This window comes from Musca autumnalis, unplaced genomic scaffold (genome assembly GCF_047663935.1).
Source record: "Musca autumnalis isolate F117 unplaced genomic scaffold, ASM4766393v1 scaffold_1, whole genome shotgun sequence".
NCBI lineage: Eukaryota > Metazoa > Arthropoda > Insecta > Diptera > Muscidae > Musca > Musca autumnalis.
This window is the reverse complement of record NW_027411644.1, coordinates 256,804,142-256,818,240: the sequence shown is the minus strand read 5'-3', so window position 1 is coordinate 256,818,240 and position 14,099 is coordinate 256,804,142. Positions and strand designations below refer to the sequence as shown.

Here is a 14,099-nt window from a genome sequence, read left to right as displayed (position 1 = left end):
CTAGCAAAAAATCAGTATTCTAACAAATTCACAAATTTCACAAGTTTTAAAAGAAATAATTCAACATTTCTTTATGTCATCGGAAAGTAAACAAAATTTCGAAGCAAATAAGTTTTAGTTCATTGCAATTGGCCAAATTCGCTCGGAATGGCGAAGGATTGAAGTTAGGCAAACCCTTAAAGTGCCGACTATTTGTGCACTTACCCTATATTGAAATATATAACAGTACTTGTTTTATAAATTTCAAATATGTAATGTGTTTAAATATTGTCAATACCCAAAAGTCTATATTTTTTCAAATCTGTAGAGATTTATCTAATTAAAGATTCATAGTTTTCAAATTGTTTTTTACACAAACTCCCTTTAAAACTCATAATTATTGTTTTCCAAAAACGGTCGACGTAACCTTTTTTCACCTTAACATGGTACACATCCGGTTTTAATGGAGGCCGCAGTCGACCCTTATCTAGCATTTTATGTTTGTCACAGAGGAAAACATTGACAGGCATATAAAAATATGTTCACCGTATGAAAAACACATTTTCGTCCTTTCAACCCCTTTTAAAACAGATGTTATTTCAATCCCCTATTTTCATAACAAATAAAAATGCAAGAAAAAACTGGGGTTTTCATCATATGAAAACAAGTTATCAACCGACATTGATCTCAATGGTGAAACGTTGTTGTGGAAAAGTGATCAAGTGATACTTTCTATATGGACAACCGAGGGTTGAAAGGAGTTTTTGCATATACATAAATTATGACCATAGATTATTATTTTCAAATATTTTCCAACAAGGCCTTAATAAGGCCAAAATAAAACAAAAAAAATGATTTCAGCATGAGTCAGGCTAGGATTCGAACCTGGGTCTCCGACAACCAATTGATACGGTTGCCGGCATCATAGTTTTCTAAGCCACCATCAACTTGTCAAAGCTTCCGCCCTGCAAGCAAAAACTGTCGCGAAAGTGACTTAGACGTGCCGCCTAGGCGATTAAAACACCCTGAAGTGACCTCAGTTGTGAAGAAATGAACCACGCCCGCGTGTCGTCATGGAGGTCACTCCAGCGACACTTCTTGGAGATCATTTCCGCGTAGTTCTTGTAATTAAAAAAAAAATATTTTTTATTTTTTTCTATTTATTGTTCATATTTTAATTTTAATATTTTTATTTTTTTTAAGTACGCTCTTTCAGATGATTAATTCTTTAGAATTTTCGCCCACATTCACATTCTCATTTTAGAAATGTGATGTTGTTTTTGCCGGAAGCGAAACCGGACCTTCAGATTGCAAAGCGAGTATGCTTACCACTGCACCACCGTTTCATATAATCATCAGATAGAAAAATGCTCCATATTTGTTCAAATGTGTTGAATTATTAAATAAAGGCTTTACCTAATTAATTGCGTGTTGCGTATGCGTTCGATAAAACAAAAACGAAATACATGTATTTCAAATTGGAAACAAAAACAAATACATGTATTTTGTTTTTGTATTTTTGAACGCACACGCAACACGCAGAGCTATAGGTTTGCCCTAAATGTAAACAATCGCCTTGGAAGTCACTCAGAAGTGTCGGCATACGCGATAAAAGGTAATCATAATAATGCTATAGAAATTGTGTGTGTAATTCACCAACGATCTTCCTTGGCGTGTCTCCGGAATGACGTCTTAGGCGAGAGATTGAGAAACTCACTTCCCTAGTCCGTGTTTAGACATACAAATTTCTCGGGAAAGTAAATTCAGTTTTTAGGCAATAGGGGGTAGGAAAGAGTATTGAGGAGCTCTTTCCTCTCCGCTCTCTCCCAAAAAACTCAATTTACTTTCCCGAGAAATTAGTGTGTCTAAACACAGACCTAGAGAATAACAGAATACTCCTTTGCAAGAGCAACTGATGAATGTCACTGACATTTTTGATTTGGTTGTATATAATTCTCATATACACTTTCGACAGGTTTTGCCGAGTGTAACTAGAAAGAAAACAAAGTGACGTATAACTAACAACGAACAACATAAGAAAACCGCAGAAGATCTTTAGGTGCGCTCTTCCGCGATTGAATTGATCTTCCCGCGAATCCCAAATTATCGTTAAGCGATTGAAAATTAAAAAAAATGTTTGCAGGGGGTGATCAAAGCTTCTGATACAGACGGACAAATAAAAATAAAAGTAAAAAACTGCCATAGTATTTGTAAATAAGCGTTGAAAAAAGGATTGCCAGACTAGTCGGACTATAGGAAAAGTTTGGAATTAAATAACTGACATTAAAATACTACTTAAATAATTCGAATATACAATTTTCGAATGATTTGTGGTGTAAATGCTAGTTTCCAAGCTTAGCCTTTGTCCACCCACTAAAATAATATTCTATATGCTTGATGATCGGACTTAACCATCCGTGAAATGTAGCATAATGGTTGAATGTGTGGGACTTCGGGGGATTCCTAATTTTTCAATGCACCTCTTAGGTCATAACAGCTCAACTCGAAAGAGAATTAATTCAAATATCCCATAAAACGACCCTCGCCTTAATACTGCAAAAAAAGTATTTTCTTCAATGAAATTTAAAAACTAAAAATTGTAGCCATCATAATCACTTAATGTCATTGTCTAAAAAGGAGTCATAAAACGATTCTGGAGTTTATTGACCTCTTACATTAGCTGTGTCTGGTTACCCTAAAATTTGTAACAATTTGTACCAATTGTTGCTGGAAGTCGTCTGTTAACACAAAAAACCAGCAAAAGAGAGCGATTCGAGAGAGACATTTTGACAGTTCTTTCACTGAGAGCTTGCAAATTCTTGCTGGACAAATTTCTTCTAGCAAGCACTTGCAAGCTCTTCTTCTTCCTGAAAACAATCAATCAGCCGTTTTTAGTTTTTTGTTGATTTATGTTTGTGAACATTAAAAACAATTTTATTGTGGAAATAACATAGTCTAATTGTATTGTTTTATGGAGAACAAATTTGTGAAGTGGAAAAATACTTTTTTGTTTCATTTTCTTTTTTATTTTTAATAAAATACAACGTGTTTGCTTCCTTTGTTGGCGGACAAATTGTTCTGTTTTGGCAAGTCAGCTGATTGCTTGCTGGTTCCTGCTGGGAAGGTGTCTGTTAACTTTTTAAAATTTTCTAGCAAAAGATAATAAAAACCCCTTACTCTCTGAGAAAGTTCTTGCTGGACAATTCTTGCTGGGAAAGTAACCAGACAGACTTATTGTTGTCTTATGGGTACTTTACACGATATGTTTTTTACATATGAGATGTCATTTCTCCAATACAAAATGCATATGCAAAGTGACAACTCATATGTAAAAAACATATCGTGTAAAGTACCCATTAGCGATGTTGAATGAAATATTTCATTGTCAACAACCTTTGCTATTTTCTTCCTGGAGAGTTTTTGTTTTGTTCCTTTCTTTTATGGCCAATATAGTAAAAGGGAACATAAAATGTAATGGTGGCAATACAACTATAAATGAGGTAGGTTTATGGTGCATTTTTATTTTGTGATGGTGGGATGCAGGAAATAGTGGTAAACCTACCTCGTTTTAAATAGGTAACAACAATGTAGCATGCGATGCATGCTAAACACAAATTCCATTAGAGCTTTATGCTGGGTTGACCTTCATTATTTGATTTATTGACATATACACAATGGAATTGACATTTGAAACCCAGTGGATTTATTAAATCCGGTTATATGTAAACAGGCTAGAACGTTGTTTTGGTATGCTTCATTAAACTAACTTAATAAAAATAATAGCAAGTAAAATGGTATCAGTCGTACCGACAGTTAAATATTCTCTGCCTACCACTTTACCAATATATAAAGGATCGGTGGACCTAAATATTATTCTTTAAACGTTTACATCTAGTATAAACATATCCAGCAGCAAGTATTGAGCCGCTTTGTTTGGGAGAGCCGCTCCTTTCGATAGTTATCGTTGACGCGATAACAGCCGTTTTAGTTGGTCACCATAGACTTTTTTGGGGTTTTCGTACAATTATGTCAGGAAGTATGACCTTGTCGACGACAAGAATTTTATTGTTGTAATCAAGCCAACTAATGATCCTCGAGCAGATCTTAACTTCTCTTGAACGAAAATGCTAAATTTTGTGCAGTAGTTACTCGAAGGAATTGTTTAGAATATTCCATTTTGGAAGTTGATCGAAGTTTAAACCAGTAAGTAAAGGATGAAAGTCGGGCGAGACCGACTTTATGATACCCTACACCACTGCGAATATGTAAAATATTCTAACCGATTTCGATAGAACTTGGCACACTTATTTCTTGACCAAATTCTGTCACACAATGCAAATTTCATCGAATTACTTGAAATCGGCCACAAATATATATGGGAGCTATATCTGAATCGATTTGTATATAACTTGGCACACTTTTTTAGATCAAATTCAGCCATATGTTTGGTGTAGCAAATACGTGAAATCGACCTCAAATATATATGCGTACCATATCTAAATCTGAATCGATTTCTATATAATTTAGCATACTTTTTTCTAGACCGAAATTCAATTCTTTATGAAAAAAAAACGCGTAGGAGTTTGTCTTTCGTAAATTATTGTGTACACCAACCAGTCATTTTAGTTGATCACCGAAGCATTTATAAGAGCTCTTGGGCCATTATCTCAGGAAGTATGGCCACAAAAAAATATATCAACGTTATTGGGATCAAAAGCACTACTAGCATCGATACAAATTTAAAAACTTACAAATATAGGAAATGTTAGGGATATTTCTTTTTATACCATCACAAAAACTAAACTTAAAGCTTAGTTAGTACACGTTGACCAACATGAACGAGGTGTATTTCGTTAATTTCAAAGTCTAGCTTTTCTAATCTGCAAATAATTATTTTCATATTATATTTCAAACATTTTCAGCTAAACCAACGTTTTTATTTGTCAGAAAATTATGCTAAAAGTACGTTGACTGTCATCCAAAACGGATAGTGTGTACTCTCTTTATGTTATTAGAATAATACCGAAATTCGTTTAAAATGTGCAGGGATGCCAAGTTCGTGGTTTTCCGGCTACTTGGGGTGATTTTTGACGTACAAAAAGCATTGTTGAAGCAGGAATATCAACTGTTCCGAGGTAAAATCGCTACAGATATATATATGTATGTCTATAAAGTACAATACCTAAACACGCAAAGAATTGAGCAAGAATCGAGCTCTGACATTACATAACGTATAATACAATACGACAGTAATGCAAATAATTCGAATAGCTAAATTTACCCAAATAATGACGAAATTTGCATCATCAGAGAACGTGCCCATATACTTCGACACGTGTATTTTTGTATCGTGAAAGAATGACATCAATGAATTTTAGTCATATTTTTACGTACGAATAAACAAAAACATATTTAGAAATAATACAGTGACACATCCATACATTTGTAAATAAAACACGTTGTTAAAAATTGCAAATACAGTAGTTTTGTCGTCATCAAAAATGTGGCTGGTTAGTTTTTAAAAGAAATTATAAACAACTGTAAAATAACAACTAAAAATGGATAAATTGTTCAACCGAAATTTTAAAATGCACACAACAATAAATGAACAAAAAACAAGACACATTAAACAACAAATATGGAAAAATTAGAATTGAAGAATAAAATTAATTTATTTATTAGTAGAACCAGGTCCGCTTTGCTAACCCGACAACATTTTATGGAATTTATGCTTTACAATTTAAAAATAGGTATTCTATTTCTTAAGCCCTGGCTATATAGGCTGTCTCGCCTGATTGCATTGCTTTCCTGCTTCAGTCCTGACATAATAAAAATAAAAGAATAAAGAAGGCCGAGCAAACTTCGAACTGGGGTGCCCTTTTCTTTTTATACCCTCAGCATTTATGCTAACGAGGCTATATACACTTTCATACGGGCAAAATGTGTCTCATCGAAATAATGGTTTTAGACCCCAAGTATGTTTGGACAAAATTTGTTTCAGACAATTTGAAGTCGATTGAGCAATGTCCGTCTGTCTGTCTGGCTGGCTGGAGCGCACGATAACTCTCGAATTGATCAAAATTTGGCTTTCGTAATATTTTGCCCAAACTTAGTTTAAGTTCGAAGATGGCTATATCGGTCCACACCTTCCGGTACCTCCCCCACAAAGGTTCGAAAATGTTCGGAAAATTTGTGCGCACGATAACTCTTCAAGGAAGTAACCGATTTGATCCATACTTTGCCCATCGTAAAATTTCTACCAGACTTAGATGAGATTCCAATATGGTCCACTCCTCAATCGGTCCACTCCTTTGGGTACCTCTCACACAAAATTTCGGTTAAGTTCACTTTAAGACCTGATCTCGAATCACTTTAATTTTTGTTGAAGCTATTTGCATTCGCTGCCTCATTACGACGGTAAAAGTTTTTTCAGAGGCAAGTCCATATTTCTTGCGAAAACTGTCCGAAAGGTGTAAAAATCCCCTATGTCTTCGTCATATTATATCCAAACTTAGTTTCATGGAGCAATACCGGTCCACAATTTCCGGTACTTCTCCACAATATGTAAAAAAGTTCACTACTTGAATGGGGCAACCAATTTGGTCCAAACTTTGGATCTCCTAATATGTTGCCAAAATTTAGTTTAACTTCTAAAATGGCCCATATCGGTCCTCTCTAAGGGTAACTCCCCCACAAAAGTTCAACATTTGTGTCTTAATGCAGTTAATTCCTAATCCACATTTTTGTCGGCAAATTCAAATGTCCAAAAAGGGCCACAAAATTCTGGACCCTAAAGGCCTGAGTACATAAGCTGCCTCGCCTGCTTACCTTGCTTGCTTCTGATAAAAGAATAAAAAAGAAAAGGGCAACCCAGTTCGAAATTTGCTCGCCCTTCTTTATTCTTTTATTGTTATTATGTCAGAAATGAGGCAGCTTATGTTCCCAGACCTTAAGTCAAATTCTCCCGCTTATTGAGACGTATATGTTTTTAGTTTTTCATGGGTGATGGATCGTTGAACTTCACCATTTAAGGACATTTGTAAATATGTAGTTTTTCTTACCACGGCTAATTCCACAAAATTTCGTGAAAATCGGTTCGCTAATTTTCGAGATAAAACATACTTAAAAACTGGCCGTGGTCGGGACTTCGGGCACCAAGAAAGAACGTCTACAAATATATAGCATTTTGGACCACAGGACATTCCTGAACATTTTCTGAAAATTGCATTAAATTAGGTTTATTTATTTATTTATTTATTTATTTATTTATTTATTTATTTATTTATTTATTTATTTATTTATTTATTTATTTATTTATTTATTTATTTATTTATTTATTTATTTATTTATTTATTTATTTATTTATTTATTTATTTATTTATTTATTTATTTATTTATTTATTTATTTATTTATTTATTTATTTATTTATTTATTTATTTATTTATTTATTTATTTATTTATTTATTTATTTATTTATTTATTTATTTATTTATTTATTTATTTATTTACTTATTTATGTATTTATTTATTAATTTATTCATTTATTTATTTTTGTAGCATCTATTCGAATTTATTCATTTATTTATTTTTGTAGCATCTATTCGATATGTCCATGCAAAGATCTCAGCCCGGCAAACCCGACTGATCCATTTTTACTTCTTCCTTTAAAATTTTTCAAGCAAAACCATTTATTTTTTAATTACTAATTTGTGAGTACCGACCAAAACCCCTATTCATAGACGGAGATTAAACTAGCTTAAATTTCGCCAATTGCCTTTTTAATAGTTGATGAAAGTGGTGATAAAGATTATAGGAAAATGGTCCGATACAAGTAGAACGTGTCTCACGAAGTATGACAATCTCCATTAAAACGTCGACTTAGCAATCTGCTTTACCCTAGCTATGCACATCTTTACATTAAATAGGGCCGTATGCCACAACTCGTGATTTACATAAAAATCTCCTACTGCAAGCTTATAAATGTGGACTTAAGGCGTGGTATCCTTCGGTTCATAGTTTGGTTTCATTCTTTGAAAAAGTCACTCTGGTCTATTATATAATATATTGAAAACAATTCCTTTATTGACTTCAATTCAATTATGGTGGTTTCAATTACATTCTCACCTCTCCCGTTTCATCATCACAATCTTTCTATTGTTTAAAGATGTCCTACAACAATTTATGCCACCAAAAAAACATGAATCCTCATCAGTATGCAATCTTCCTCTTGACGATGACATGAATTGTTGTTGGTGGCAGTCGACAAAATGTGGCTGATGAGTTTATGTTTGAATAGCTGTTGATTGTCTGTCGTGGTGTCTGGCATATATTTTTTGTGTGTCATTGAATGGATAAATGGGTATGGTGGCAGAGAGGGGGCTGGGGTAATAATTGGAGTAAGGTCATATTATATACTTCCTCAACATACATACATAACACCACCTACATGTATGAGATATTACTACGAATGCCTCCTATTTGGGTAGGATGCATTGCAATGTTTACGTTTTCTGAGTATGTGTGTGTGTGTGTGTGCGCCTTGTGTTTGTCAAAAGAGAATGCACATCAACCCATCTGACCTACTTTCGTTTGTATAAAGAGTATGTCAGCGTTTCGGAAATGTAGGTCATATTGATGCTTGCTTCGAAATACCATAGTGTCCATCAAAAGGATTCACTATAGCCTGTCTGTTTGATTAGCTGCACAATGACAAATCTACATAAAGTTAAGCACAAATGTGTTGCAAAAACCAAATTTGCAGAAAACTTCATATAATTTGTTCGTTATGACGAAAATCTATGTTTATAAAAACAAGTAAGAGAAGGCTAAAGTCGGATGGGGCGGACCATGCGATACTCTACACTGCTTGCCCTGGGCATTAGTTTTCCATGGAATTTATTTTATATTATTGCGACACGTTATATGTTATTTTAAAATTTAAAGAAAAGCAAGTAAGAAAGTATCAGTCGGCTTTGTCGACAGAGATCTACCCCCAGCCTGTGTGAATTTAAACACTTCTTTCCCAAACAACTTAGGGGGTCTACAAAATATTGGTCGTATGAACTTGCCGACAAAAGTGTGGATTTCGTTGAAGCTCAAAAGTTTTGCCGGGGAGGTACCTAAAGGGATATACCGACATAGTCCATTTTTAAAGTGGGTCTTATTTTAAGAGTCATTCCTCTCGATAGATATCGCGCTCACCAGTCACCATATACATAATTTAGACCTTTGGACCATTATATCAGGAAACATTGACTTGCCCACGAAAAACATAATATCGCTGCAAACATGGCCACTAGGAGTAACTTCGTTAAAAAATTTCCAAAGCATGCTCGAACAGACCCTTAACCGCACTTATACAAAAATGTTGACAATTTGTGCGGGTGATACTTCAAGGAGTGGACTGATAGGGTACACTTTAGAACATAAACCAAGTTTGGACAAAATATTGTGGGAGAGGTAATATTCGAAGAACTATTACGATATGCAAAGTGTGGACAAACGCAATATTCGATTCGAGAGTTATCGTGCGCTTAATTTTTGCGAAAAATTTAACTTTTAAGTTTGGACAAAATATTACGAAAGCCAAATTTTAGACCAAGTCGGTTAATCCAGACAGACAGGCGGACGGACATTGCTAAATCGACTCCAAATTGTCTGAAACGAATTTCGTCCAAACATACTTGGGGTCTAAAACCATTATTTCGATGAGGCACATTTTGCCCGTATGAAAGTGTATATACGCTCGTTAACATAAATGCTGAGGGTGTAATAACAAAATTTTGTGTACCCTTTGGTTTGGGAAGAAATTATGTAGGGATCTGCAAACCGACTTGCTTTAAGGGATCTCTAGAGAAAATATATGTATGTATATATGCATCCTAGAACATAGTTTGTTTAGTCCAAACAAATGTATGTTTGCAACATATCTAAATTTTATTTGTTTGGGTTCCAACATAGTCCCAATTTACATTAGGCGAGTTTACTTGCGGCAATTGTCAGTTTGTAGGTGAGAGAGGGTGCTGAGAGGCAAAGGGTTACCATATGCCTCACCTCTCTCTCCTACACAATGACAATTCGACTTCACACCCAGAAAAAAATGACAACATCCGTGTATGAAATGACCACATCCGTGTATGATAGTGTATCAACCACGTTTGGTGTCAAAATGAGCACGCCGTTGTCATTTTGACACCGAGATTTTAGCAACGGTTTCAACAACAAATGTGCATGAAATGAGCACATACGTGGTCATTTCGAGCACGCCCCGTTGTCAGATTGTCAACGCTTCGTTGTCAGATTGTCAACGCTCCGTTGTCAGATTGTCAACGCTTCGTTGTCAGATTGTCAACGCTCCGTTGTCAGATTGTCAACGCTCCGTTGTCAGATTGTCAACGCCCCGTTTTCAGATTGAAACCAATGGTGGTCATTTTTTTGATATCCGTTCCTTTCCCATTTTATACCCTTAGTAGAAGAAATGAAACTTTTTGAAAAGTATTTTATTAAACGTAACCAATTACATAAATTCAATATAAATACATATTTGATTTGACGAAACAATTCGAATTACATATATTCAATGTATAGAAACAGATTAAATTAACTTAACTCTGAAATAAACTTTTCCATTATTCATAAGATACATATAAGTGAAATGGGTAAGTAATAAAATCTAAAATTGGTATTTAAAAAGTTGTATCCCCCTTCAGAGAACCAACTTCATACGAAGCTCTTGCATCGGACAACTTCGGCCATTCTAGACGAAATGTATGGCTACTTAAATTTTTTTATATCTCTTTGCCGTATGTTAAAAGATCTTTTCCATTTTCGCAGATCGATCCCCAATCATTACATTCTCTTAGTATCCTTAGCTTTCAATGAATTTTCAACTGATTCATCAACTTCGGGAACATCTCTTTTGCAAAAATTACGAGACGTGTGAGTTGCTGCTTTGCTTGTGCTAGGCTCTGAATTCAAAAGCTTTATTTTTTGGACTTCTTGTTTCTATACTTGGCATAAAGTTTTCCGCTTGCGTTGTTCTTTCCTTTTCTTGAAATGTAATAATAATCCTAAAAATAAAGACGTTTTATAAGTTAAGAAACTACATAATCAGATACGTTATTTATATTGTTAATCTTACCCTCATTTCGTTTTCAAGAGGAAAAACGGAACAAATTTCGTCCAATATGCGCATATAGTCTTGAGCGTAAAGAGTGACATTGTTGGTTAAAATATCTTCAATAATTATATTAATTATATCATCTCTTTGCTCGTCACATAATTTCTTATTAGCACTACTACATTCAAGCCCTAGTTTCCCCTTCGAGGTATGTGTTAACAATTCCTTTAGATCCTATATTAAATAAAAAACTACATTAACTATGCTTACACAAATATTACTCTTACTTTACCTCTGACAGAATTCCTTTGGCTTTTGAGCAGTTCGAACCTGTAGTGTCGGGAGTACCAGGAGTACTTGCAGGTGTCTCGTTGCGTTTCCACCATTCACCTATTTTAGATGGAACTGACATAGTTTCGTCATCAATCCCGAGCTATTGTTATGACAATATTAATACTGAGTTCAACACTGTAATACAAATAATACGTACCTCTCGTTTTTTCCAAGCAAAGAGCTTTTCTCTGAATTCAACACGCAGTCCCAAGATGGCACTGCTTCCTTTAAATCTTCTTTTTTCAAGTACTGCAAACTGCGAAATATTACATGTGATGCTAAAAGAACAAAAAAGAATATTCTTTGTTAATTACACTGATTAACTGAAAACTTCATTTTTATTTACATACATTTTAAGTGTTCAAAAAGCGACTCCATATTTATTCCTTTTAAGAACTCCATTAACATATAATCGTCCTCATTGTATTCCGCATCTTGACTGCTGCAATGGCTTCCCAGCAAAAAAAGTCCTCCCAAAATCATGGGTTTTGTAAGGGATTTTTGGCAGCCGTAACTACTCGCAAACCCCCTTTCTTCCCCATTATTTTTACAAGGGCATGTCGCACTCAGTTTGTAGTTATTTTATGACCACTAGAATAACTAGTTATTCTGTGGCCACTAGAAGTTGAAAAGTAAGTTGAAAAAAATTCTATTTTTAGAACAGTTAATGTAGAGATTTTTTTTAATTTCATCACACTTCTTACTTTTATTTTACTTTATTTTATTTCGATCGCTGTGCGAGTTGAACACACGAACCTTCTGATTTCTAGCCAAAGACACTACATACTATGCCACGCACACGAACATTAAGGGTTGCTTAAGAACTTAAATGTGCAGTGAACATGTGCACCACGAATTGTTATTTTTTAATTAAAAAAAACTCGCGTGCCGACAGTGAGCGTTGAACACACAACCCTAGGATTTATAGTCGGACACACACTCACTGTGCCACCGTCCTCATTACATAGTGAGGAGCAAAGTAAGTAGGTTTGCCTTGTAATTTTTTTAAGAAGTATCCCATTACTTTTCAGATTACTTGTAATGGGAAAAGAAGCTTGTTCACATTACTTTGTAATGGGTTACGTAATGACTACTGGATCCGAATTTTTGCTGGGTTGTATCGCGAACCACAACAATATTGCCATCGATTTCTAGCAACTCACCAATGATATTTTGAGGCTCTTGCGAATTAATTTCTTGAATATTATTCATTTTCAATAAATTTTCTGCACAATGCGTCCTTTCTCTTTCAATAACACAAAAAATGGTAAATATGCAGCCGATTGCACACGAGTAAAAAAAATGACAACGGTGGTGCATGATTCATACATGGTCGTTGCTAAAATGACAACGACCGTGTATGATTCATGCACGTCGGTGTACAAAGTAACAACGGTGGTGCATGATTTATGCAGGTGGTGGTGCATAATTCATACACGTCCGGTGTCAAATTGACAACGACCGTGTATGAATCATGCACCACCGTTGTCATTTTTTACTCGTGTGTAATCGGCTGCAATTGCCAATATTAAAAACGCAACGTTGTCATTTTGAGCACATCGGTGGACAAATTAAGCACGGCCGTTGTTGGTACCGAAAGTTGACCACGTCTCGGTGTCAATTTGAGCAGGTTCGTGTAAAATTCACCAACAGCCGTTATTGAAAAAAATAACAACGGGTCGTTGCGAAAATGACAACCTCAGTGCAGAAAACTTCGAAAAAAATCTAACATCAGAGCATTTGGAAAGAATTGTTTAGTGGGTACATATTTTTTATGGGTGGAGAGTGGATTTTTTCTCAAAGAGCGTAACAACAAGGCTTTCACTTGTATTATAATAAAGAGCCGTATGTATGGTGCAATAGAAGACGCAGAAACGACGACGAGAGTGTGAAAACCCTGCTTTTGCTTTGGCGGTGTGTATGCGGCCAAACGCTGGTATTTGTTCTGTGTTGTTGTTGTTGCAATTTATTCTTCAGCAGGCATTTTTTTAACTACAGCCGAAGTGAAATGAAAATATGTAATGGGTTATTAATGGTTGTTCTGTTTTGAAGAAAAAATATATTCATCAGAAAAAAAAACTATATCCCATAAAGACATCTTCATATCAATGACATTTAACCTCCTCTGAGTCCGAACGACGTGCCGCACACTAAAACAAAGCATATAGAGGCGGTACAACATTTGTTAATATGTGTGGTATATTGTTAAGTTTGAACAAAATAAAGCCCTAAAAAACATGTGCTTTTCGATTTCAAAAACAAACGATTGAAACAGCTTCTCCTTTTACAATGAATTTCCAGCGACCTCAAACATATTTGCAAGAATTCTACTTTCTGTGAGAAATTATGCATTTCATGAAACATTCAAGTTGAAAATGTAACGAATTTTCATTCATTCTTTTTTTTTTTCAAAATATTCAATCAAATGTGAAAAGTGATTAAGGCCTGGGTGCATAAGCTGCTTTGCCTGGTTGCCTTGCTTTCCTGATTGATTTTTGACATAATAAAAATTAAAGAATAAAGGAGGCCGAGCAAATTTCGAACTGGGCTGCCCTTTTCTTTTTTATTCTTTTATCAGAAGCAAGCAAGGCAACCAGGCGAGGCAGTTTATGTACGTAGGCCTTTAGTTTTTTAAACTCCAATAATTTATAGACATTTCCTTATTAT

At 34.8% G+C, this 14,099-nt stretch overlaps 1 protein-coding gene across 1 annotated transcript; it reads right to left on the bottom strand.

Moving 5' to 3' along the window:
- Window positions 1-10,723: 10,723 nt before the first annotated feature.
- Window positions 10,724-11,683, bottom strand: LOC141391208 (uncharacterized). The gene is made up of 4 exons (XM_073964118.1): window positions 11,590-11,683; window positions 11,392-11,532; window positions 11,121-11,333; window positions 10,724-11,049 (listed from the first exon to the last, which is right to left on the bottom strand). The coding sequence occupies exons 2-4, from the start codon at window positions 11,509-11,511 to the stop codon at window positions 10,963-10,965; spliced, it is 420 nt and encodes a 139-aa protein (XP_073820219.1). The 5' UTR covers window positions 11,512-11,532; window positions 11,590-11,683; the 3' UTR covers window positions 10,724-10,962.
- Between the last annotated feature and the right edge of the window lie 2,416 nt (window positions 11,684-14,099).